Here is a 27,169-nt window from a genome sequence, read left to right as displayed (position 1 = left end):
ACATCTACATGTCAATATTGAATCATAGTCATAGCACCACCTACTGACAACAGTAAGTCAACCTTATGTGACTGATATCATCCATTTTACATGAAATTTACATGGTGTGGTCTACACATGATATACAACAACATGACATATAATTAGTGGGTGTTCTCTAGCACTACATAGTGGACACAGAAACTGATAGTTATCTCTTACATACAATGTCCGATATTCATGAAAATGTATATCCATGTCAGTTTTCATCAGGTAAATGTATTGATGCATTAATATTTCACTTATGTAGTATTGTCTACGGTCAACAGGAAGTGAAGCCTAAGTGACACATAGTTCCTCAACTGTATACACAATTTACAATATGTCATTTCCAGCACCAAATACTGCACACAGGAAATAATATTTTACCCATTCACAAAGTGTCCGATAATCCTGACAATTCAGAGCTGTATCAACTGTCCTCCAGTAGTGATACAACGGCTGCCACTCCCTCTGATGCACATGAGGTACAAGGACCCGTTCATCACTGCTTGCAGCTTTAATTGAATTTTCTTTCTGATACTGTTTTTTCACAGTTTGTTCCAGTAAAATCCTCACCGGCCACTCCTGTCTTCAACCACTGTTGGAAGTGTGTTTAGCTCGCTGCAGAGCTGTACACCTACATGCAGAGTGAGGGCAGAAGCTGGACATGCCAACCAAAGATGAAAAGCACTACAAGATGAGAGCAGTAATGGAAAAGTTCCCAAAATTCATAAAATCAAAAATCTTTGAGATTATAATTAAAATGACTGAGTGAATGGTGAACAATGAGAGGTGAAATGTGCTTCACAAAGACCAGGATAAGATCAATGTGACAGGAAGTGCACTTTGAATCTGTAATAACCAATCAAATGCATTTCTCAGTGTGACATTCAGTGTCGTGGCCACGTCACATCACCTCCTTTACTCAGTGAAATACCAGAAAGGTTCCTAACAAGAGACAATGTGAAGATGATCGTGTTATGGGTAACACTGCTTGTTCTTCATCAAGGATGTAAGTATCATCTAATTCTGTGCATTCTGTATGCAATTGAGAATTTGCCAACAAGATGTTTGGAGGTTCATATATCATCTTTTTGCATAATGTATTTGGTACATTATACAATAATTGTTCTTTACAATGTGTATTCTATATTTTCATTTCATTCAGATGCACTGATTCCAGTGATCACAGTTCAATCTGGTGAACCTGCAACCTTGAGATGTACTTTGCATAATTATGATTTAAACACTAAACAACTCTACTGGTACAAGCAGAGTGCCGGTGATACTCTGAAATTAATCCTGAAACTGTATGGATCTGGAACACCTCAGTATGGACCAGAGTTTTCTCCCTCAAGATTGAACGTACATACTGAAAAGAATTTTAGTAACCTGACCATTTTGAGGACAACCCAAGAAGACGAGGGAATGTACCATTGTGCAGCCATGGAGTGGATTAATCCTGAATGGAACGGGATATATTTATTAGTAAAGGGTAATAATGTGATCTATTTTACTTTAACTTTTAAGTGTCGCTAAATTTCCCAATTCCATTACAAAATTTGAATTTATGTTTGAGATATACTTCAATACCAGTTTACAAAATGTGTGAAGGTCTCTAATTTTTAACATAGTTTTGCATTGCATAGGAAACACTGAAAGGACATCAAACTATACTGTTGTTCAGCGGCCGCCAGTATCTGATCCAGTCCGTCCAGGAGACTCTGTGACTCTCCAGTGTTCAATCCTGTCTGACTACAAGAACAAGACGTGTCCAGGAGTACACAGTGTTTACTGGTTCAGAGCTGGATCAAATGCATCTCGCCCAGACTTCATCTACACTGATGGAAATAGTCGTGATGAATGTAGCAATAACACTGGCATTCACTCGTCTCCAAAGAGCTGTGTCTACAGCTTCTCTAAAAACATCAGCTCCTCTGATGCTGGGACTTATTACTGTGCTGTGGCCACATGTGGAGAGATATTATTTGGAAATGGAACTAAACTGGAACTTGGTATGATTTAGTGTTCAATAATGAAAGTATTACTCAAATTACGTTGATAACATCATGATTGATAAGTCTCTTTAAGAGACATTGATACATCTTTCTTTTTGTGTGTTTGTTTTCTAGTGCAAACAACACATTCACTATTTATTGGAATAGTGATATCAATAGTCTGCTTGACCATTTCTGTTGTTGCAAATGTCGTCTTCATCTGCAACCGAAGTCTAAGAGTATGTGAACAATATAAAGGTAAGTGTTGTAACAAACTAAATGCTTCTGTTAGATTGAAAACATGTTCTGATGTATGACATATTAATTTATTTATACAATTTATGTACAAGTTTGGACAAACCTTTACAGTATAGGTTCTTGGGTAAAATCATGTCATATTGTATATTATCAATGAATTTTTGAACAATAGCAGCAACATGCATTCAAAAGACAAACATTTAAGTCTTCATAGAGGTTGTTTTTCCTTTGTGTACCTCGTTAAACTCTCTGACTATATTTTATATGAATAATCAAAGAAAATGTCCACTTTTACGATTTTTATTTTATGACATAATACTCTTACTAAAAAGTCAGATTAAGTTCCTTTATCTATCAAATACTTATTTTTATGATTTCATTCATCTGTAGGAATGGAAAGCACTATTTCAGAAGCTCGACATGACAACTTGCGTCAACCGGTACATGATATTGTGAGTGAAAAAACAAAATTTAATGTATTGTTGTTCCATTAAAGACACCGTATATATATCACTTTATATATGTAACCATTTTATTTCCTGCACAGACTGAAGTTGATGACAGAATGAACTACGCTGCACTGAATTTCTCAGAAAGAAAAGCAACAAGAGGAAGAAAGAAGAAAGAGTTTTCAGAGGACTGTGTGTACTCTACGGTTGAGTATCGTCTGAATTTTATCAATTCTGATTCCGTTTCTGCTTAACGATTCCCAGTTTACTTGTACTCTCAAGTTAAATGATGATACTGTTGATAATATTGAGCACTTGCATCTGTTTCTGATTGTTTTGTAGTATTTTTTTTTTTTATCTTGGCTAAATATTAAATATTAACCCTTACTCAAAAAAATTACTTTATTGTTGACACAGTTAGGACTATCATAGTCTATAACACATTATTGTTGCCTTTCTTACATATCATCTTTATCATCTTCATCATATCAATGTTTTCTTTGGTCCTTAATTGTGTTAACACAAAATTTTGTGTTTGAAAACTGATCGTTGTGTTACTGTGAAATTACTGCTGCAATAAAAATTCTTAAAGTAAATGGCTCAAATGCTTTCATGTGTAATATTAACTGTGTTTAGAGTCTGAAACACATTCACTATTGCAACATGAAAATGTTAAGTAAACTTGTTTCCCATTAAAACACGTACCAGATCAAGTGCTAATGTTAAATTTAAGAAGTCATGGTTTCATATTTAAGTCAAATTAATAAATTAATACTATTTTTACATTTCAGTTTAAGACATTTTAATAATTTATGGAAATGCAGACATCCTCCCTGCGTAATAACTCTAAGAGAGTACTCCATTTTAGCCTCTTTAGCTCATTGTTTTTGTTTTTGGCCCACAAATTCTTTGGCAAACAGAATGAATAGTGAAGTGGAAGTGAGGAACTTGGTCGCCTCAGATCTGAGCAGCCATCTCTGCAGGTTTAGAAATGGCCCACTCAGACTTCATGACATCAAACTTTCCAACAACAGAACAAAAACTCAATGTCAGGCTAACATCTTTCAGTCAGACATTCCTGTTTGACCGTCACATCACAGTTAGACTCATCATGTCTGGATCAGATGAATCCGTCCGTCACTACGTCTTCCTTCCCGCTGAGAACAGCCTGAAAAAGCTCTGCCTCCCACTCCCACCCATCCCCACCTTTAATCTATGCAACCACAGAGGCTGTAGTCCTTCCAGCCTACTCGTGCCATAACAAACCTCCCATCTGCTTTACGTGAAATTCTATTTTGGCCTTGAAGTATAAGGCTGATGAAATATTGCCTAACCCAAATGTTTGACCCCAGTCATCTATTGCTCTATTCCTCCTTTCTGTCAGTAAGCTGAAGTCTCACTTTAGTAATGTTAAAATTTTCTGATTTATTTCACACTGTAGTCCACACGATAAGCTATACATGATGTATAGTTTTTCCTAATTGTCATGCTGACAACGCAAAAGTTGCCTTTTAGTTGTTTGGGTTTATCCAAATTTTAACCAGTTGCTTATTTTTTCTGACGTGCTGTTCAGGTCCACCAGTAGTTCTCCTCCTTTGCTGGGAATAGCCTTGACAAAGTCTCTACATATGAAAATCTAACAGGTCTATTATATCGTGGGACCTTAACAACCCCATAACCTGGACTTTCCCATAACCTGGACTTTTAAGAACCTGTAAGGACATGGTTCCTGATAATGCCTTGTGTTTTCCTCTGTACTTTCTATGAAGCCCCCGAAGGGTGTTTTTCTTACATTATTCAGAATTTGAGTGAACTTGACATGAAGCTCCAAAACACCTAAATAGCACTTTTCACATTGAAAAAAATTCCCTGATTGACTATAAAGTTGTCAACAAAACAAGTTTTTTCACTGGGCGTTTTTCTTTTTTTGCTATATATGATATTCTCACACAAAGGTAATGCATGATGGTGACTTTATACTGCACTAGAAAGAAAGGGTAGGTTCCCCTGAATCATATGATGTATAATACTTGATACTCACTGAAAGAATAAGCTCAGAGTTGGAAAAAAAAAATATGTCCAGGCGCTTCTTTGTCTGTGTAGGTTTTAGAGGGTTAACGGATATAGAAATGCTCCCTGCAAGTCAAAAGCCCAGGACTCAACCAGCTCTGAACCCTTCTGGAGTTGAGTTGTTATCAAAATCAGCTAAATATTCAGCCATGACCTTGAAAATCTTTTAGATAACACTAAGCTTTGCTTTCTGTACTCCAATACAACAAATTCTTCCCAGCACTCCTCTCTCCAACTCCGTCATGACTGAATATTTAGTTGATTTCGACAACAACTCAACTCTTGCAAGATTTCAGAACAAGACTTCTCCTTGAGTGAGACTTGGTTTGACACAATAACAAATAGACTGGATCAAGCAAACAGTAAATAAACACGTTTTATTTCTCTGTGTGGTCCTTTCCATAATGTTGTCACACTTATAATAACAATCTGAGCCTCTCAGTGACAAAAACAAGCACTTTTAGTGGATGCACATTCACGGGCCGCTATTGCCCTGTCGGATCACATTACAGCCCATTTCAAGGCTGCCAGCTGCAGTGCTCTCAGTCAATACTGAACCAGCTTCAAAAATTGTTGGCCTCATTAGTCACTTAGACACAAAAATATGGGAAAATAGGGTCAAAATTGAAAAATACAGCAGTTTCCCTTTAATATAAATCAATGTTTGTTATATGACAAAATAACAGAATGGACTTAAAAACTATAGACTGTGTGAGAATCGAGATTTGTTTTTAAGATAGAGACTGATCGGTCCATTTATCCATCCATAAGGCCTCGCAGCCGCAATTCCACGGCACAGGTAAGGTAGAATTTCCCCAAGCTTTTATTTACCACTACAGCTCTGCATGTAATACAACCATTGGCTTGGACGTAGCATGTGGTAGAATCAAGCGGCAACCTCTGGGGCTGTAAAATGAAGCCAATGCAGAAGTGCCAAAAACTGCAGTTCCTTGAATGGCCACTTGAGGTTGGCTCCAAAAGCGAGTCAATCCCCATAGACCCCCATGTTAAAATGCCCAACTTTACAGCAGAAATAAACATGTTTACAGCCTAGTATAAAAAAAAGGTTTTGGTCTCTATAGCTAATTTCTGCTTTCATGACAACTGTACGGGAGGTGAATTTTTTTATAACTCACCCGTTTAAATTTTATTAAGCCGTAAAGTTATGCATAATGAAGGACATGGCTGCTTTGAGTGACAGGTCTGCCAGCCGCTAGGTGGCTTGTTTCAGCCATTCAGCCCGCCTCTTTGCCCATTTTTGATTGGCTGGGAGTTAGGCAGTGTCATGCACTGCCAAGATGGCGATGGCCGGAGCAGCTCACTTTGAGCATCAAAACCGCTCTTCAGAAACCAACGGGTGACATCACGGTAACTGCGTCCATATTTTTATACAGTATATGGGTAGAATCCATTGCACAAGACTATATATCTTACGCCCGGCATAAAGCGGTGCCAAGCGCAACGCAAGTGTCTTTGCTAGTTTAAGACCGACACAGTTGTCATTTTCCCGTCCAGTGCCCACGTTGGTTAAATAGCAAATGCACTTGCACCCATCTGAGCACCCATGGGCGTGTTGGTCTTAAAATGAGGTGTGGTCAGGCACATTGTTGGCACATTGCTATATTGAGGCAGCAGACAGCAATACACATAGGTATTTAAACAGACCCGTCAGTTTGAGGGTGTCTGTCAAAACCCAGCAAATGGATATCAACAATGGATCAGACACAGATCAACTTTCCTACTACATCAGTACATGAGGACATGAGGTCTTGCCTCCACTGTAATTGCAACTTTAGTTTACAATCACATATCACATATAAATATTAAAATAGAGAGTATAACTAAATACAGGTAAAAGGAACCACATTCCTCCAGGTGTATGTTTGAGTTCAGGTGGTCAGAGGTCAGGGGTCACTAAATCTGATATTAATTGTACTAAAGAAAATACACTGCAGGGTTAATGATGAACAGAAATAAATTCTATTACTCTAGCCTGGACATTCTTTCACATATAATGACAGAATAATTAAAGTTATGTACTTCTGTATTTACAAGTAACCTCCTACATTTCTAGCTGTCTGAGGCTGTGCTACTAATACAACATTCAAAGCAACTGTTACTATACTGACTAAAACGCTGTCCACGCAAAGAATGATAACTATAACGATAACTATAAATATGTAGTTTTAGAAATCGTTCTAACTCAAGTAGATTGTGGAGTCCACACCACTATTGTAACGACAATGACAGTTGTAAACGATATCGTTGGGATCACTTTCAGAGCAATTTCATGAACAATAGAAACCCTGACAGCCCATCAAAATCCATCCCCTAAACCATAAGGCATGACAAAATCTCCATCTAGCCTGAAATTTACAGTTAAACCTCAAAACCTGCATATATCATCTTAATTCTGGAAACTGACTGATGACTTTATTGGTTTTTGCACCTTTCTCACTACAAACTGATGCACTGTAAATTGGAGCAGAATGACACACACAGCTGATTTCTTAAGATGGGTTTCTCTCTCTTTATTATACAGTGATGCTGGAACTTTGATCTCCATTATAATGTAAAAAAAACATAAAGTTAGCGACCCTTTTAGGCTTTAGATCTGTGCTCATACCGCGTGTCCCTGCCACAGCGCAAGAAAAGCTGGTCATATGTGTGCTTTTGAGCATCACACTTCAGCATCTGCTGCCATCAGTCAGTGCAGTTTGGTCTGTAAATACTGAAACATCACAGCAACTAGTGTCCTGAAATACTTCTGAGCAACACATTGAATCACCACTCGCCAGTGAACCCATACCTTTCTGATCCTCTGTTTCTTTCTCTGTGTAACATACAGCAGTAACAAGTCATCAATATCCATTTTCCTCAGCTGCCAACACAGCTGGAGTGAACAGCTCGTGCATGGCGCCACTGTTTACAGAGCATTATCATTAATAAGTGCGGGGATGCTCACATCATTATCGTTATAGTTACTGTTAGGGTTATATTTCTTGGTGTGGACAACCCTTAACTGTCTACCTACTCCAGTTTCTTTTTCTACTCAAACCTGCAATAATTTTGATTATTTTATTTCTATTTTGGCCACTTGAGGGCAGTGGAAACAAGCTATGAGCACAACATTGACATATCATCATATTTTAAAGTTACTACAATGAACTTTCATTTGGTGTTGATTTTAGCGGCCCCTGTAGACAAAAGCGGTAGTGTTCTCCTGGAATGAAGACTGCATTTCCCATGAGCACCATCTCCTTGTGTCATAAGAATTTGATTAGTGCATGTATTTGTTTTGGATGCGAGTGAAAGAAAGATGCTACTTATTTTTAATACTATTTTTCGTTCTTAAACACTTCTGTTTACAGGATGCACAGCGATGAGGTAATGTATCTATTTGTGGCTATGTAAGATCAATAATTGTAATATGAAGATGGTGAAACAAAGTAAACTTTGTTTTAGTACCGTTCATACACCTAGGTTACACGTAAGGCTGCATTCACCACCAAATCCAGCAATGCAGCACCTTCCCACAGGGTTGTGTTGAGGTGTCAGTACGTTTATTTGTGCTTTATAACATTAAAATTCTCATGCTTGATAAGAGTCCAGACCTGAACACATCTACATGTCAATATTGAATCATAGTCATAGCACCACCTACTGACAACAGTAAGTCAACCTTATGTGACTAACATCATCCATTTTACATGAAATTTACATGGTGTGGTCTCCACATGATATACAACAACATGACATATAATTAGTGGGTGTTCTCTAGCACTACATAGAGGACACAGAAACTGATAGTTATCTCTTACATACAATGTTCGATATTCATGAAAATGTATATCCATGACAGTTGCCCTCTGGCAAATGTATTGGTGCATTAATATTTCACTTATGTAGTATTGTCTACAGGCAACAGGAAGTGAAGCCTGAGTGACACATAGTTCCGCAACTGTGTGCACAATTTACAATATGTCATCTCCAGCGCTAAATACTGCACACAGGAAATAATATTTTACCCATTCACAAAGTGTCCGATAATCCTGACAATTCAGAGATGTGTCAACCGTCCTCCAGTAGTGATACAACGGCTGCCGCTCCCTCCAATGCACATGAGGTGCAAGGACCCGTTCATCGCTGCTAGTAGCTTTAATTGAATTTTCTTTCTGATACTGTTTTTTCACAGTTTGTTCCAGTAAAATCCTCACAGGCCACTCCTGTCTTCAACCACTGTTGGAGGTGTGTTTAGCTCACTGAAGAGCTGTGCACCTACACACAGAGTGTAAAATTTTTCTTTGGTCTTTAATTGTATTAACACAAATTTTATGTCTGAAAACTGATCGTTGTCTCAATCTGAAATTACTGCTGCAATAAAAATTCTTAAAGTAAATGGCTCAAATGCTTTCCATGTGTAATATTAACTGTGTTTAGAGTCTGAAACACATTCACTATTGCAACATGAAAATAAGTAAACTTGTTTCCTATTAAAACATGTACCAGATCAAGTGCTAATGTTAAAATATAGAAGTCATGGTTTCATATTTAAGTCAAATTAATCAATTCATACTATTCTTACATTTCAGTTTAATACATTTTAATAGTTTATGGACCTGCAGACATCCTCCCTGCTTCATAACTCTAAAAGAGTTTTCCATTTTAGCCTCTTGAGCTAATTGTTTTTGTTTTTGGCCCACAAATTCTTTGGCAAACAGAATGAATAGTGAAGTGGAAGTGAGGAACTTGGTCGCCTCAGATCTGAGCAGCCATCTCTGCAGGTTTAGAAATGGCCCACTCAGACTTCATGTCCTCAAATGTTCCCACAACACAAAAAAAACTCAATGTCAGGCTAACATCTTTCAGTCAGACATTCCTGTTTGACCGTCATGGCACAATTAGACTCATCGTCTCTGGGTCAGATGAATCTGTCCGTCACTACGTCTTCCTTCCTGCTGAGAACAGCCTGAACAAAGCTCTGCCTCCCACTCGTAGCCTCATCAAGCACATCCCCACCTTTAATCTACGCAACCACAGAGGCTGTAGTCCTTCCAGCCTACTCGTGCCATAACAAATCTCCCATCTGCTTTATGTCTATTTTGGCCTCAAAGTATAAGGCTGATGAAATATTGTCTAACCCAAATGTTCAACCCCAGTCATCTATTGCTCTATTCCTCCTTTCTGTCAGTAAACTGAAGCTTCACTTTAGTAATGTCAAAATTTTCTGATTTATTTTACACTGTAGTCCACATGATAAGCTATACAATTCTCCATGCTAACTTTAGAAAATTCAGTTTCCCATATGAAATCATCATCGTGGTCATGATGTATAGTTTTTCCTAATTGTCATGCTGACAATGCAAAAGTTGCCTTTTAGTTGTTTGGGTTTACCTACACGCAGAGTGAGGGCAGAAGCTGGACATGCCGACCAATGATGAAAAGCACTACAAGATGAGAGCATTAATAGAAGAGTTCCCTAAATTCATAAAATCAAAAATCTTTGAGATTATTATTAAAATGACTGAGTGAATGGTGAAGAATGAGAGGTGAAATATGCTTCACAAAGAACAGGATAAGATCAATGTGACAGGAAGTGCACTTTGAATCTTGATTCTGTGTTAACCAATCAAATGCATTTCTCAGTGTGACATTCAGTATCGTGGCCACGTCACATCACCTCCTTTGCTCAGTGAAATACCAGAAAGGTTCCTAACAAGAGACAATGTCAAGATGATTGTGTTATGGGTAACACTGCTTGTTCTTCATCAAGGATGTAAGTGCCATCTAATTCTGTGCATTCTGTATACAATTAAGAATTTGCATTTCGACAAGATGTTTGAAGGTTCATGTATCATCTTTTTGCATAATACATTTTGTACATCATACAATAATTGTTATTTACAATGTGTATTCTATATTTTCATTTCATTCAGATACGCTGGTTCCAGTGATCACAGTTCAACTTGGTGAACCTGTAAACTTGACATGTGCCTCGCGTAATTATGATCTCAGCAGAATAAATCTCTATTGGTACAAACAAACTGCTGGTGATACTCTGAAATTAATTGTGAAACTGTATGGATCTGCAACACCTCAGTATGGACCAGAGTTTTCTCCCTCAAGATTGAACGTACATACTGACGAGAATTTTAGTAACCTGACCATTTTGACGACAACCCAAGAAGACGAGGGAATGTACCATTGTGCATTCGTGGAGTGGATTGATTATGAATGGAGCGGGACATATTTGTTTGTAAAAGGTAATAATGTGATCTGTTTTACTTTAACTTTAAAGTGTCTCTAAATTTCTCAATTTCATTACAAAATTCAAATTTATATTTTCAAAATGTGTATGTGGATCTCAAAATTTTGACGTAGTTTTGCATTGCATAGGAAACACTGAAAGGACATCAAACTATACTGTTGTTCAGTGGCCAACAGTATCTGATCCAGTCCGTCCAGGAGACTCTGTGACTCTCCAGTGTTCAATCTTCTCTGACTACAAGAACAAGACGTGTCCAGGAGGACACAGTGTTTACTGGTTCAGAGCCAGATCAGATGCATCTCATCCAGACTTCATCTACACTGATGGAAGTAGCCATGATGAATGTAGAAAGAAAACTGGCATTCACTCATCTCCAAAGAGCTGTGTCTACAGCTTCTCTAAAAGCGTCAGCTCCTCTGATGCTGGGACTTATTACTGTGCTGTGGCCACATGTGGAGAGATATTATTTGGAAATGGAACTAAACTGGAACTTGGTATGATTTAGTGGTCAATAATTAAAGTAATACTCAAATTATGTTGATAACATAATGATTGATAAGTCTCTTTAAGAGACATTGATACATCTTTCTTTTTGTATGTGTTTGTTTTCTAGTGCAAACAACACATTCACTATTTATTGGAATAGTGATATTAACAGTCTGCTTGGCCATTTCTGTTGCTGCAAATGTCGTCTTCATCTGCAACCGAAGTCTAAGAGTACGTGAACAATATAAAGGTAAGTGTTGTAACAAACTAAATGCTTCTTTTAGATTGAAAACATGTTCTGATGTATGACATATTAATTTATTTATACATTTTATGTTCAAGTTTGGACAAACCTTTACAGTATAGGTTCTTGGGTAAAATCATGTCATATTGTATATTATTAATGAACTTTTGAACAGCAGCAGCAACATGCATTCAAAAGACAAACATTTAAGTCTCCATAGAGGTTGTTTTTCCTTTGTGTGCCTCATTAAATTCTCTGATCATATTTTATCTGAATAGTCAAAGAAAATGTCCACATTTACGATTTTTATTTTATGACATTATACTCTTACTAAAAAGTCAGATTGAGTTCCTTTATCTATCAAATACTTATTTTTATGATTTAATTCATCTGTAGGAATGGAAAGCACTATTTCAGAAGCTCGACATGACAACTTGCGTCAACCAGTACATGATATTGTGAGTGAAAAAACAAAATTTAATGTATTGTTGTTCTCTTAAAGACACCGTATATATATCACTTTATATATATAACTGTTTTATTTGCTGCACAGACTGAAACTGATGACAGAATGAACTACGCTGCACTGAATTTCTCAGAAAGAAAAGCAACGAGAGGAAGAAAGAAGAAAGACTTTTCAGAGGACAGCGTGTACTCTCAAGTTAAATGATGATACTGTTGATAATATTGAGCATTTGCATCTGTTTGTGATTGTTTTGTAGTATTTTTTTTTTATCTTGGCTAAATATTAAATATTAACCTTTACTTAAAAAAATTACTTTATTGTTGACACAATTAGGACTATCATAGTCTATAACACAGTATTGTTGGCTTTCTTACATATCATCTTTATCATCTTTATCATATCAATGTTATCTTTGGTCTTTAATTGTATTAACACAAAATTTTGTGTTTGAAAACTGATCGTTGTGTCAATATGAAATTACTGCTGCAATAAAAATTCTTGTAGTAAATGACTCAAATGCTTCTTTTTTTTACTATATATGATATTCTCACACAAAGGTAATGCATGATGGTGACTTTACACTGCACCAGAAAGAAAGGGTAGGTTCCCCTGAATCATATGATGTATAACACTTGATACTCACTGAAAGAATAAGCTCAGAGTTGGAAAAAAAAATATGTCCAGGCGCTTCTTTGTCTGTATAGGTTTTAGAGGGTTAACGGATGTAGAAATGCTCCCTGCAAGTCAAAAGCCCAGGACTCAACCAGCTCTGAACGCTTCTGGAGTTGAGTTGTAATCAAAATCAGCTAAATATTCAGCCATGACTTTGAAAATCTTTTAGATAACACTAAGCTCTGCTTTCTGTACTCCAATACAACAAATTCTTCCCAGCACTCCTCTCTCCAACTCCGTCGTGACTTAATATTTAGTTGATTTCGACAACAACTCAACTCTTGGAAGATTTCAGAACAAGACTTTCCTTGAGTGAGACTTGGTTTGACACAATAACAAATAGACTGGATCAAGCAAACAGTAAATAAAAAAGTTTTATTTCTCTGTGTGGCCCTTTCCATAATGTTGTCACACTTATAATAACAATCTGAGCCTGTCAGTAACAAAAACAAGCACGTTTAGTGGACATACATTCACGGGCCGCTATTGCCCTGTCGGATCACATTACAGCCCATTTCAAGGCTGCCGGCTGCAGTGCTCTCAGTCAATACTGGAAACAAGCTATGAACACAACATTGACATATCATCACATTTTAAAGTTACTACAATGAACTTTCATTTTGTGTTGATTTTAGCGGCCCCTGTTGACAAAAGCGGTAGTGTTTTCTTAGAATGAAGACTGCATTTCCCATGAGCACCATCTCCTTGTGTCATAAGAACTTGATTAGTGCATGTATTTGTCTTGGATGCCAGTGAAAGAAAGATGCTACTTATTTTTAACACTATATTTCATTCTTAAACACTTCTGTTTATAGGATGCATAGCGATGAGGTAATGTATCTATTTGTGGCTATGTAAGATCAATAATTGTAATATGAAGATGGTGAAACAAAGTAAACTTTGTTTTAGTACCGTTCATACACCTAGGTTACACGTAAGGTTGCAACCTTCCCAAAGGGTTGTGTGGAGGTGTTGGCGTGTTTATTTGTGCTTTATAATACCCCTGTGAAACAATGAGAAAATAACGTTTTATTTCTCAGATTCAATCCATTGTTCTCACTACACCGCCAAATGCTCTCTTCATTCACTCTCTAGCTTGCTCAACCACCGCTGCTCTCTCTCTCTGTTTGTGCTTTCAGCTCAATCACACTCTCTCTCTTTTTCTCTCGTCTTTTTTAAAATGAGTCGAGCAATTGACAATAAGTCTAACTTTGCTTTTAACATTATCAAATGAAGAGAAATTTCCTCCCCATGTCCCTGTAAGGTCTCTGTACTCCCTCATACTACAATGCTACGTGTAATGTAAACATAGGCTCTTCCAGTCTGCGTGCCATAAAGCATTTCATCTGATTTCATGGGGAATCTGACCTGGTGGCAGGCATTTAGAATAACTGTATAAAAATAGCCATCTTCTCACTGTAGGTCATATAAAAGCATCAGAGGCATCATGAGACTGTTTCATAACCAGTTAAAAGTTCCTGTAGTAACTTTAAGTTGATATGGTGAACTTGTTAGCTAGCTGCTTATTTACACATCCAGCAGTTACAGAGCAACATTATCATTCATCTGGAATCATGTTTTTGGACACCTGGTGAATGTAAGTCCAATATTGACTATCTTTTAGCACTGTTTGTCATCTCAACCAACTCCTGAGGGAAACATCTTGCTCTTTTGCAGCTAAATGCCCAACTATGATCACCAGCTAGTTGCTAACTGTATCTGTTTGTCATTTGGTGCTGAGCAGGTAGTACACAGTGGGTATTTAGTGCTTTTTTTTGGCGCTATGAGAACAGTGAGATCGAACCAAAAGTTGCAAATCAGACAGCTAAACAATGACCTAAAACTTGTTATGAAGCCCCATAAAGCCGAGGTTCACAGAAGGTTCATCAATACGAGTGATGCCTCTCACATAACACATTGTTATTTGACACAGTATCGATTATAGCCTCTTTAATGTTGATCTGTACTAATGATACTTTATTTCATCATACATGCGGGACAACGTAACTAGTTTAACATTTTACTTGTGTGAATCCAGTTTTCTTGTTTCTGTACTAGTTCGTCTTGACAGTAGGTTCAGTCAGACACTTGTTTATGGTATCTTGTCTTTTTCTGATCTGTAATCAATATCATTAGGGCCTGAGCATGAAAGTGCCTCGTTACTTTTAGCATTTTTGAGGTGCTAGGGTTGCTCAAAAACTCACGAAACTTTGCACATGCATCAGAAGTGGCATAACTTGATATCTGATATAGGTCTTAGGTCTGGGTGTGGCAAAATGGCTCGAGGACACCCCCACCTTTAAATTTGACATAGATGTCCGAAATTTGGCACGCAGATGTACCATCTCCAGACTTTAAAAAAAGCCTCTTGGAGCCATAACCTAAGTCCAACAGGAAGTCAGACATTTGAATTTACTGTGCAATTTTTTTGCAAAGTGAAGCCATTTCCAGGGGTTGTACTTTAATGAACTCCTCTGAGAGAATTACCTGAACGACTTCAAATTTGGTAGGTGACATCTAAAGAACTTTGTGACGCTAAATTGCAAAGCTTTTGAATTTTCATGGAACATTTTTGGTGTGGCGTGCCAGTCAATTTTGCCCAAAATATGAAACAGGAAGTTGTTTTAACTCCACTTTACATTGTCCAATCTGCCACAAAATCCTCATGCTTGATAAGAGTCCAGACCTGAACACATCTACATGTCAATATTGAATCATAGTCATAGCACCACCTACTGACAACAGTAAGTCAACCTTATGTGACAAACATCATCCATTTTACATGAAATTTATATGGTGTGGTCTCCACATGATATACAACAACATGACATATAATTAGTGGGTGTTCTCTAGCACTACATAGTGGACACAGAAACTGATAGTTATCTCTTATATACAATGTCCAATATTCATGAAAATGTATATCCATGACAGTCGCCCTCTGGTAAATATATTGGTGCATTAATATTTCACTTATGTAGAATTGTCTACAGGCAACAGGAAGTGAAGCCTAAGTGACACATAGTTCCTCAACTGTATACACAATTTACAATATGTCATCTCCAGCACCAAATACTGCACACAGGAAATAATATTTTACCCATTCACAAAGTGTCCAAGTGCGAGGACCCGTTCATCGCTGCTTGCAGCTTTAATTGAATTTTCTTTCTGATACTGTTTTTTCACAGTTTGTTCCAGTAAAATCCTCACAGGCCACTCCTGTCTTCAACCACTGTTGGAAGTGTGTTTAGCTCGCTGCAGAGCTGTGCACCTACATGCAGAGTGAGTACAGAATCTGGACATGCTGACCAAAGATGAAAAGCACTACAAGATGAGAGCAGTAATGGAAAAGTTCCCAAAATTCATAAAATCAAAAATCTTTGAGATTATAATTAAAATAACTGAGTGAATGGTGAACAATGAGAGGTGAAATGTGCTTCACAAAGACCAGGATAAGATCAATGTGACAGGAAGTTTGTCTTTGAATCTAGATTCGGTGATAACCAATCACATACATTTCTCAGTGTGACATTCAGTGTCGTGGCCACGTCACATCACCTCCTTTACTCAGTGAAATACCAGAAAGGTTCCTAACAAGAGACAATGTGAAGATGATCGTGTTATGGGTAACACTGCTTGTTCTTCATCAAGGATGTAAGTACCATCTAATTCTGTGCATTCTGTATACAACTAAGAATTTGCATTTCTACAAGATGTTTGGAGGTTCATATATCAGCTTTTTGCATAATACATTTTGTACATCATACAATAATTGTTATTTACAATGTGTATTCTATATTTTCACTTCATTCAGATTCACTGATTCCAGTGATCACAGTTCAACCTGGTGAACCTGCAACCTTGGGATGTACTTTGCATAATCATGATTTAAACACTAAACAACTCTACTGGTACAAGCAGAGTGCCGGTGATACTCTGAAATTAATTGTGAAACTGTATAAATCTACAACACCTCAGTATGAACCAGAGTTTAATTCCACGAGATTGAACGTACATACTGAAAAGAATTTTAGTAACCTGACCATTTTGAGGACAACCCAAGAAGACGAGGGAATGTACCATTGTGGAATCACGGACTGGATTAATGCTAAATGGAACGGGACATATTTGTTAGTAAAAGGTAATAATGTGATCTATTTTACTTTAACTTTTAAGTGTCGCTAAATTTCCCAATTTCATTACAAAATTTGAATTAATGTTTGAGATATACTTCAATACCAGTTTTCAAAATGTGTGTGAAGGTCTCTAATTTTTAACATAGTTTTACATTGCATAGGAAACACTGAAAGGACATCAAACTATACTGTTGTTCAGTGGCCAACAGTATCTGATCCAGTACGTCCAGGAGACTCTGTGACTCTCCAGTGTTCAGTCCTCTCTGACTACAAGAACAAGACGTGTCCAGGAGGACACAGTGTTTACTGGTTCAGAGCCGGATCAGATGCATCTCATCCAGACTTCATCTACACTGATGGAAGTCGTGATGAATGTAGAAAGAAAACTGGCATTCACTCGTCTCCAAAGAGCTGTGTCTATCGCTTCTCTAAAAACATCATCTCCTCTGATGCTGGGACTTATTACTGTGCGGTGGCCACATGTGGAGAGATATTATTTGGAAATGGAACTAAACTGGAACTTGGTATGATTTAGTGTTCAGTAATGAAAGTATTACTCAAATTATGTTGATAACATCAACATTGATAAGTCTTTCCTGTTGGTTTGTTTTCTAGTGCAAACAACACATTCACTATTTATTGGAATAGTGATATTAATAGTCTGTTTGACCATTTCTGTTGTTGCAAATGTCGTCTTCATCTGCAACCGAAGTCTAAGAGTACGTGAACAATATAAAGGTAAGTGTTGTACAAACTAAATGCTTCTGTTAGATTGAAAACATGTTCTGATGTATGACATATTCATTTATTTATACATTTTATGTTCAAGTTTGGACAAACCTTTACAGTATATGTTCTTGGGTAAAATTATGTCATATTGTATATTATTATTGAACTTTTGAACAACAGCAGCAACATGCATTCAAAAGACAAACATTTAAATCTTCATAGAGGTTGTTTTTCCTTTATGTAAAAAATTAAATTCTCTGACTATATTTTATATGAATAATCAAAGAAAATGTCCACTTTTACGATTTTTATTTTATGACATTATACTCTTACTAAAAAGTCAGATTAAGTTCCTTTATCTATCAAATACTTATTTTTATGATTTAATTCATTTGTAGGAATGGAAAGCACTATTTCAGAAGCTCGACATGACAACTTGCGTCAAGCGGTACATGATATTGTGAGTGAAAAAACAAAATTTAATGTATTGTTATTCCATTAAAGACACCGTATATATATCACTTTATATATATAACCATTTTATTTGCTGCACAGACTGAAGTTGATGACAGAATGAACTACGCTGCACTGAATTTCTCAGAAAGAAAAGCAACGAGAGGAAGAAAGAAGAAAGAGTTTTCAGAGGACTGTGTGTACTCTACGGTTGAGTATCGTCTGAATTTTATCAATTCTGATTCCGTTTCTGCTTAACGATTCCCAGTTTACTTGTACTCTCAAGTTAAATGATGATATTGTTGATAATATTGAGCACTTGCATCTGTTTGTGATTGTTTTGTTGTATTTTTTTTATCTTGGCTAAATATTAAATATTAACCCTTACTCAAAAAAATTACTTTATTGTTGACACAATTAGGACTATCATAGTCTAGAACATATTATTGTTGCCTTTCTTACATATCATCTTTATCATCTTTATCATATCAATGTTATCTTTGGTCTTTAATTGTGTTAACACAAAATTTTGTATTTGAAAACTAATCGTTGTGTTACTGTGAAATTACTGCTGCAATAAAAATTCTTAAAGTAAATGGCTCAAATGCTTTCCATGTGTAATATTAACTGTGTTTTGAGTCTGAAACACATTCACTATTGCAACATGAAAATAAGTAAACTTGTTTCCTATTAAAACATGTACCAGATCAAGTGCTAATGTTAAAATTAAGAAGTCATGGTTTCATATTTAAGTCAAATTAATCAATTAATACTACTTTCACATTTCAGTTTAAGACATTTTAATACTGTTTATGGACCTGCAGACATCCTCCCTGCTTCATAACTCTAAAAGAGTTTTCCATTTTAGCCTCTTTAGCTAATTGTTTTTGGCCCACAAATTCTTTGGCAAACAGAATGAATAGTGAAGTGGAAGTGAGGAACTTGGTCGCCTCAGATCTGAGCAGCCATCTTTGCAGGTTTAGAAATGGCCCACTCAGACTTCATGTCCTCAAATGTTCCCACAACAGATAAAAAACTCAATGTCAGGCCAACATCTTTCAGTCAGACATTCCTGTTTGACTGTCATGGCACAGTTAGACTCATCGTGTCTGGATCAGATGAATCCGTCCGTCACTACGTCTTCCTTCCTGCTGATAACAGCCTGAACAAAGCTCTGCCTCCCACTTGTAGCCTCATCAAGCACATCCCCACCTTTAGTCTACGCAACCACAGAGGCTGTAGTCCTTCCAGCCTACTCGTGCCATAACAAACCTCCCATCTGCTTTATGTCTATTTTGGCCTCAAAGTATAAGGCTGATGAAATATTGTCTAACCCAAATGTTCAACCCTAATAATCTATTGCTCTATTCCTCCTTTCTGTCAGTAAGCTGAAGTCTCACTTTAATAATGTCAAAATTTTCTGATTTATTTCACACTGTAGTCCACACGATAAGCTATACAATTCTCCATGCTAACTTTAGAAAATTCAGTTTCCCATATGAAATCATCATCGTGGTCATGATGTATAGTTTTTCCTAATTGTCATGCTGACAACGCAAAAATTGCCTTCTAGTTGTTTGGGTTTATCCAAATTTTAACCAGTTGCTTAGTTTTTCTGACCTGCTGTTCAGGTCCATCACTAGTTCTCCTCCTTTGATGGGAATAGCCTTGACAAAGTCTCTACATATGAAAATCTAACAGGTCTATTACATTGTGGGACCCTAACAACCCCATAACCTGGACTTTCCCATAACCTGGACTTTTAAGAACCTGTAAGGACATGGTTCCTGATAATGCCTTGTGTTTTCCTCTGTACTTTCTATGGAGCCCCCGAAGGGTGTTTTTCTTACATTATTCAGAATTTGAGTGAAATTGACATCGTGCTCCAAAACACCTAAATAGCACTTTTCACATTGAAAAAAATTCCCTGATTGACTATAAAGTTGTTCAACAAAACAAGTTTTTTCACTGGGCATTTTTCTTTTTTTACTATATATGATATTCTCACACAAATGTAATGCATGATGGTGACTTTACACTTCAGCAGAAGGAAAGGGTAGGTTCCCCTGAATCATATGATGTATAGCACTTGATATTCACTGAAAGAATAAGCTCAGAGTTGGAAAAAAAAATATGTCCAGGCGCTTCTTTGTCTGTGTAGGTTTTAGAGGGTTAACGGATGTAGAAATGCTCCCTGCAAGTCAAAAGCCCAGGACTCAACCAGCTCTGAATGCTTCTGGAGTTGAGTTGTTATCAAAATCAGCTAAATATTCAGCCATGACTTTGAAAATCTTTTAGATAACACTAAGCTCTGCTTTCTGTACTCCAACACAACAAATTCTTCCCAGCACTCCTCTCTCCAACTCCGTCATGACTGAATATTTAGTTGATTTCGACAACAACTCAACTCTTGCAAGATTTCAGAACAAGACTTCTCCTTGAGTGAGACTTGGTTTGACACAATAACAAACAGACTGGATCAAGCAAACAGTAAATAAAAACATTTTATTTCTCTGTGTGGCCCTTTCCATAATGTTGTCACACTTATAATAACAATCTGAGCCTGTCAGTGACAAAAACAAGCACTTTTAGTGGATGTACATTCACGGGCCGCTATTGCCCTGTCGGATCACATTACAGCCCATTTCAAGGCTGCCGGCTGCAGTGCTCTCAGTCAATACTGGAAACAAGCTATGAACACAACATTGACATATCATCACATTTTAAAGTTACTACAATGAACTTTCATTTTGTGTTGATTTTAGCGGCCCCTGTAGACAAAAGTGGTGGTGTTTTCTTAGAATGAAGACTGCATTTCCCATGAGCACCATCTCCTTGTGTCATAAGAACTTGATTAGTGCATGTATTTGTCTTGGATGCGAGTGAAAGAAAGATGCTACTTATTTTTAACACTATTTTTCATTCTTAAACACTTCTGTTTACAGGATGCATAGCGATGAGGTAATGTATCTATTTGTAGCTATGTAAGATCAATAATTGTAATATGAAGATGGTGAAACAAAGTAAACTTTGTTTTAGTACCGTTCATACACCTAGGTTACACGTAAGGCTGCATTGCATTGCAACCTTCCCAAAGGGTTGTGTGGAGGTGTTGGCGTGTTTATCTGTGCTTTATAATGTTACCCCCGTGAAACAACATGAGAAAATAACGTTTTATTTCTCAGATTCAATCCATTGTTCTCACTACACTGCCAAACGCTCTCTTCATTCACTCTCTAGCTTGCTCAACCACCGCTGCTCTCTCTCTCTGTTTGTGCTTTCAGCTCAATCACACTCTCTCTCTTTTTCTCTCGTCTTTTTTAAAATGAGTCGAGCAATTGACAATAAGTCTAACTTTACTTTTAACATTATCAAATGAAGAAAAATTTCCTCCCCATGTCCCCGTAAGGTCTCTGTACTCCCTCATGCTACAATGCTACGTGTAATGTAAACATAGGCTCTTCCAGTCTGCGTGCCATAAAACATTTCATCTGATTTCGCGGGGAATCTGACCTGGTGGCAGGCATTTAGAATAACTGTATAAAAATAGCCATCTTCTCACTGTAGGTCATAAAGAAGCATCAGAGGCATCATGAGACTGTTTCATAACCAGTTAAAAGTTCCTGTAGTAACTTTAAGTTGATATGGTGAACTTGTTAGCTAGCTGCTTATTTACACATCCAGCAGTTACTAAGCAACATTATCATTCATCTGGAATCATGTTTTTGGACACCTGGTGAATGTAAGTCCAATATTGACTATCTTTTAGCTCTGTTTTTCATCTCAACCAACTCCTGAGGGAAACATCTTGCTCTTTTGCAGCTAAATGCCCAACTATGATCACCAGCTAGTTGCTAACTGTATCTGTTTGTCATTTGGTCATTTACTTTTAGCATTTTTGAGGTGCTAATGGTGCTCAAAGACCGTCATGTCACAGTTAGACTCATCGTGTCTGGATCAGATGAATCCGTCCGTCACTACGTCTTCCTTCCTGCTGAGAACAGCCTGAACAAAGCTCTGCCTCCCACTCGTAGCCTCATCAAGCACATCCCCACCTTTAATCTACGCAACCACAGAGGCTGTAGTCCTTCCAGCCTACTCGTGCCATAACAAACCTCCCATCTGCTTTATGTCTATTTTGGCCTCAAAGTATAAGGCTGATGAAATATTGCCTAACCCAAATGTTTGACCCTAATCATCTATTGCTCTATTCCTCCTTTCTGTCAGTAAGCTGAAGTCTCACTTTAATAATGTCAAAATTTTCTGATTTATTTTACACTGTAGTCCACACGATAAGCTATACAATTCTCCATGCTAACTTTAGAAAATTCAGTTTCCCATATGAAATCATCATCTTGGTCATGATGTATAGTTTTTCCTAATTGTCATGCTGACAATGCAAAAGTGGCCTTTTAGTTGTTTGGGTTTACCCAAATTTTAATCAGTTACTTAGTTTTTCTGACCTGCTGTTCAGGTCCATCACTAGTTCTCCTCCTTTGCTGGGAATAGCCTTGACAAAGTCTCTACATATGAAAATCTAACAGGTCTATTATATTGTGGGACCCTAACAACCCCATAACCTGGACTTTCCCATAACCTGGACTTTTAAGAACCTGTAAGGACATGGTTCCTGATAATGCCTTGTGTTTTCCTCTGTACTTTCTATGGAGCCCCCGAAGGGTGTTTTTCTTACATTATTCAGAATTTGAGTGAACTTGACATCGAGCTCCAAAACACCTAAATAGCACTTTTCACATTGAAAAAAATTCCCTGATTGACTATAAAGAACAAAACAACAAAACACAAGTTTTTTCACTGGGCGTTTTTCTTTTTTTACTATATATGATATTCTCACACAAAGGTAATGCATGATGGTGACTTTACACTGCACCAGAAAGAAAGGGTAGGTTCCCCTGAATCATATGATGTATAACACTTGATACTCACTGAAAGAATAAGCTCAGAGTTGGAAAAAAAAATATGTCCAGGCGCTTCTTTGTCTGTGTAGGTTTTAGAGGGTTAACGGATGTAGAAATGCTCCCTGCAAGTCAAAAGCCCAGGACTCAACTAGCTCTGAACGCTTCTGGAGTTGAGTTATTATCAAAATCAGCTAAATATTCAGCCATGACTTTGAAAATCTTTTAGATAACACTAAGCTCTGCTTTCTGTACTCCAACACAACAAATTCTTCCCAGCACTCCTCTCTCCAACTCCGTCATGACTGAATCAACTTTAGTTGATTTCGACAACAACTCAACTCTTGCAAGATTTCAGAACAAGACTTCTCCTTGAGTGAGACTTGGTTTGACACAATAACAAACAGACTGGATCAAGCAAACGGTAAATAAAAACGTTTTATTTCTCTGTGTGGTCCTTTCCGTAATGTTGTCACACTTACAATAACAATCTGAGCCTGTCAGTGACAAAAACAAGCACTTTTAGTGGACGTACATTCACGGGCCGCTATTGCCCTGTCGGATCACATTACAGCCCATTTCAAGGCTGCCGGCTGCAGTGCTCTCAGTCAATACTGGAAACAAGCTATGAACACAACATTGACATATCATCACATTTTAAAGTTACTACAATGAACTTTCATTTTGTGTTGATTTTAGCGGCCCCTGTAGACAAAAGTGGTAGTGTTTTCTTGGAATGAAGACTGCATTTCCCATGAGCACCATCTCCTTGTGTCATAAGAACTTGATTAGTGCATGTATTTGTCTTGGATGCCAGTGAAAGAAAGATGCTACTTATTTTTAATACTATTTTTCATTCTTAAACACTTCTGTTTACAGGATGCATAGCGATGAGGTAATGTATCTATTTGTGGCTATGTAAGATCAATAATTGTAATATGAAGATGGTGAAACAAAGTAAACTTTGTTTTAGTACCGTTCATACACCTAGGTTACACATAAGGTTGCAACCTTCCCAAAGGGTTGTGTGGAGGTGTTGGCGTGTTTATCTGTGCTTTATAACGTTACCCCTGTGAAACAATGAGAAGATAACGTTTTATTTCTCAGATTCAGTCCATTGTTCTCACTACACCGCCAAACGCTCTCTTCATTCACTCTCTAGCTTGCTCAACCACCGCTGCTCTCTCTCTCTGTTTGTGCTTTCAGCTCAATCACACTCTCTCTCTTTTTCTCTCGTCTTTTTTAAAATGAGTCGAGCAATTGACAATAAGTCTAACTTTACTTTTAACATTATCAAATGAAGAGAAATTTCCTCCCCATGTCCCCGTAAGGTCTTTGTACTCCCTCATACTACAATGCTATGTGTAATGTAAACATAGGCTCTTCCAGTCTGCGTGCCATAAAGCATTTCATCTGATTTCATGGGGAATCTGACCTGGTGGCAGGCATTTAGAATAACTGTATAAAAATAGTCATCTTCTCACTGTAGGTCATAAAGAAGCATCAGAGGCATCATGAGACTGTTTCATAACCAGTTAAAAGTTCCTGTAATAACTTTGAGTTGATATGGTGAACTTGTCAGCTAGTTGCTTATTTACACATCCAGCAGTTACAGAGCAACATTATCATTCATCTGGAGTCATGTTTCTGGATTCATGGGGAATGTAAGTCCAATATTCACTCTCTTTTAGCTCTGTTTCTCATCTCGACCAACTCCTGAGGGAAAGATCAGATTCTTTGGCTGCTAAATGCTCCACTATGATCACCAGTTGCTAACTGTGTCTGTTTGTCACTTAGTGCTGAGCAGGTAGTACACATTAGGTTTTTATTGCTTTTTTGCAGAATACTGCAGCTGAAAATGGCGCAATGAGAACAGCGAGTGAATCAAAACTGAAAAGATACAAGTCAGACATTTAAACAATAACCTAAACTCATTATAAAACCCTGTAAGGCCGAGGTGCACAGAAGATTCATCAGTACGAGTGATGCCTCTCACATGGCAAATTGTTTGACACAAGATCGATTATACCCTCTTTAAAGTTGATGTGTACTAATGATGCTTTGTGTCATCATACATCCAGTCCATCCAATCCAGTTTTCTTGTTTCTGTACTAGTTCATCTTGACAGTACGTTCAGTCAGACACTTGTTTATGGTATCTTATCTTTTTCTGATTTGTAATCAATATCATTAGGACCCGAGCATGAAGTGGCATAACTTGATATCTGATATAGTTCTTGGGTCTGGGTGTGGCAAAATGGCTCGAGGACACCCCCACCTTTAAATTTGACATAGATGTCCAAAATTTGGTACGCAGATGTACCAGACTTTAAAAAAAGCCTCTTGGAGCCATAACCTAAGTCCAACAGGAAGTCAGACATTTGAATTTACTGTGCAATTCTTTTGCAAAGTGAAGCCATTTACAGGGGTTGTACTTTAATGAACTCCTCTGAGAGAATTCACCTGAACGACTTCAAATTTGGTAGGTGACATCTAAAGAACTTTGTGACGCCAAATTGCAAAGCTTTTGAATTTTCATGGAAGATTTTTGGTGTGGCGTGCCAGTCAATTTTGCCCAAAATATGAAACAGGAAGTTGTTGTAACTCCACTTTACATTGTCCAATCTGCCACAAAATCCTCATGCTTGATAAGAGTCCAGACCTGAACACATCTACATGTCAATATTGAATTATAGTCATAGCACCACCTACTGACAACAGTAAGTCAACCTTATGTGACTAACATCATCCATTTTACATGAAATTTATATGGTGTGGTCTCCACATGATATACAACAACATGACATATAATTAGTGGGTGTTCTCTAGCACTACATAGTGGACACAGAAACTGATAGTTATCTCTTACATGCAATGTCCGATATTCATTAAAATGTATATCCATGTCAGTTTTCATCAGGTAAATGTATTGATGCATTAATATTTCACTTATGTAGTATTGTCTACAGGCAACAGGAAGTGAAGCCTAAGTGACACATAGTTCCTCAACTGTATACACAATTTACAATATGTCATCTCCAGCGCCAAATACTGCACACAGGAAATAATATTTTACCCATTCACAAAGTGTCCGATAATCCTGACAATTCAGAGCTGTGTCAACCGTCCTCCAGTAGTGATACAACGGCTGCCGCTCCCTCCACTGCACGTGAGGTACGAGGACCCGTTTATCGCTGCTTGCAGCTTTAATTGAATTTTCTTTCTGATACTGTTTTTTCACAGTTTGTTCCAGTAAAATCCTCACAGGCCACTCCTGTCTTCAACCACTGTTAAAAGTGTGTTTAGCTCGCTGCAGAGCTGTGCACCTACACGCAGAGTGAGGACAGAAGCTGGACATGCCGACCAAAGATGAAAAGCACTACAAGATGAGAGCAGTAATGGAAGAGTTCCAAAAATTCATTAAATCAAAAATTTTTGAGATTATAATTAAAATGACTGAGTGAATGGTGAAGAATGAGAGGTGAAATATGCCTCACATGTGACAGGAAGTGCACTTTGAATCTAGATTCTGTGATAACCAATCACATGCATTTCTCAGTGTGAGAATCAGTGTCGTGGCCACATTACATCACCTCCTTTACTCAGTGAAATACCAGAAAGGTTCCTAACAAGAGACAATGTCAAGATGATCGTGTTATGGGTAACACTGCTTGTTCTTCATCAAGGATGTAAGTACCATCTAATTCTGTGCATTCTGTATACAACTAAGAATTTGCAACGAAATGTTATTTGGTTGGTTCATATATCATCCTTTTGCATAATACATTTTCTTCATCATACAATAATAGTTATTTACAATGTCATGTATTTTATATTTTAATTTCATTCAGATACGCTGATTCCAGTGATCACAGTTCAACCTGGTGAACCTGCAAACTTGACATGTGCTTTGCGTAATTATGATTTCAGCACACATAGTCTTTACTGGTACAAGCAGAGTGCCGGTGATACTCTGAAATCATTTGTGCAACTGTATAAATCTAC

At 37.4% G+C, this 27,169-nt stretch overlaps 3 protein-coding genes across 3 annotated transcripts; all 3 read left to right on the top strand.

Moving 5' to 3' along the window:
* Positions 1–951: 951 nt before the first annotated feature.
* On the top strand, positions 952–3,285 carry LOC121902260 (prostaglandin F2 receptor negative regulator-like). The gene is made up of 6 exons (XM_042419516.1): positions 952–1,033; positions 1,190–1,516; positions 1,671–2,036; positions 2,154–2,276; positions 2,667–2,728; positions 2,824–3,285. Exons 1-6 carry the CDS (start codon positions 991–993, stop codon positions 2,977–2,979), a joined length of 1,077 nt encoding a protein of 358 aa, XP_042275450.1. The 5' UTR covers positions 952–990; the 3' UTR covers positions 2,980–3,285.
* A 7,207-nt stretch (positions 3,286–10,492) lies between these two features.
* On the top strand, positions 10,493–12,512 carry LOC121901973. Its single transcript, XM_042419094.1, has 6 exons — positions 10,493–10,571; positions 10,732–11,058; positions 11,192–11,557; positions 11,677–11,799; positions 12,190–12,251; positions 12,347–12,512. The coding sequence occupies exons 1-6, from the start codon at positions 10,529–10,531 to the stop codon at positions 12,461–12,463; spliced, it is 1,038 nt and encodes a 345-aa protein (XP_042275028.1). The 5' UTR covers positions 10,493–10,528; the 3' UTR covers positions 12,464–12,512.
* Positions 12,513–16,553: 4,041 nt separating this feature from the next.
* LOC121901456 lies at positions 16,554–18,800 on the top strand. Its single transcript, XM_042418249.1, has 6 exons — positions 16,554–16,557; positions 16,746–17,072; positions 17,229–17,591; positions 17,683–17,805; positions 18,195–18,256; positions 18,352–18,800. The coding sequence occupies exons 1-6, from the start codon at positions 16,554–16,556 to the stop codon at positions 18,505–18,507; spliced, it is 1,035 nt and encodes a 344-aa protein (XP_042274183.1). The 3' UTR covers positions 18,508–18,800.
* Positions 18,801–27,169: the final 8,369 nt, after the last annotated feature.

The sequence above is a fragment of the Thunnus maccoyii genome, chromosome 8 (assembly GCF_910596095.1).
Source record: "Thunnus maccoyii chromosome 8, fThuMac1.1, whole genome shotgun sequence".
Taxonomy (NCBI): Eukaryota; Metazoa; Chordata; class Actinopteri; order Scombriformes; family Scombridae; genus Thunnus; species Thunnus maccoyii.
The sequence above is the reverse complement of the archived record's forward strand: the minus strand, read 5'-3'. Positions and strand labels throughout refer to the sequence as shown.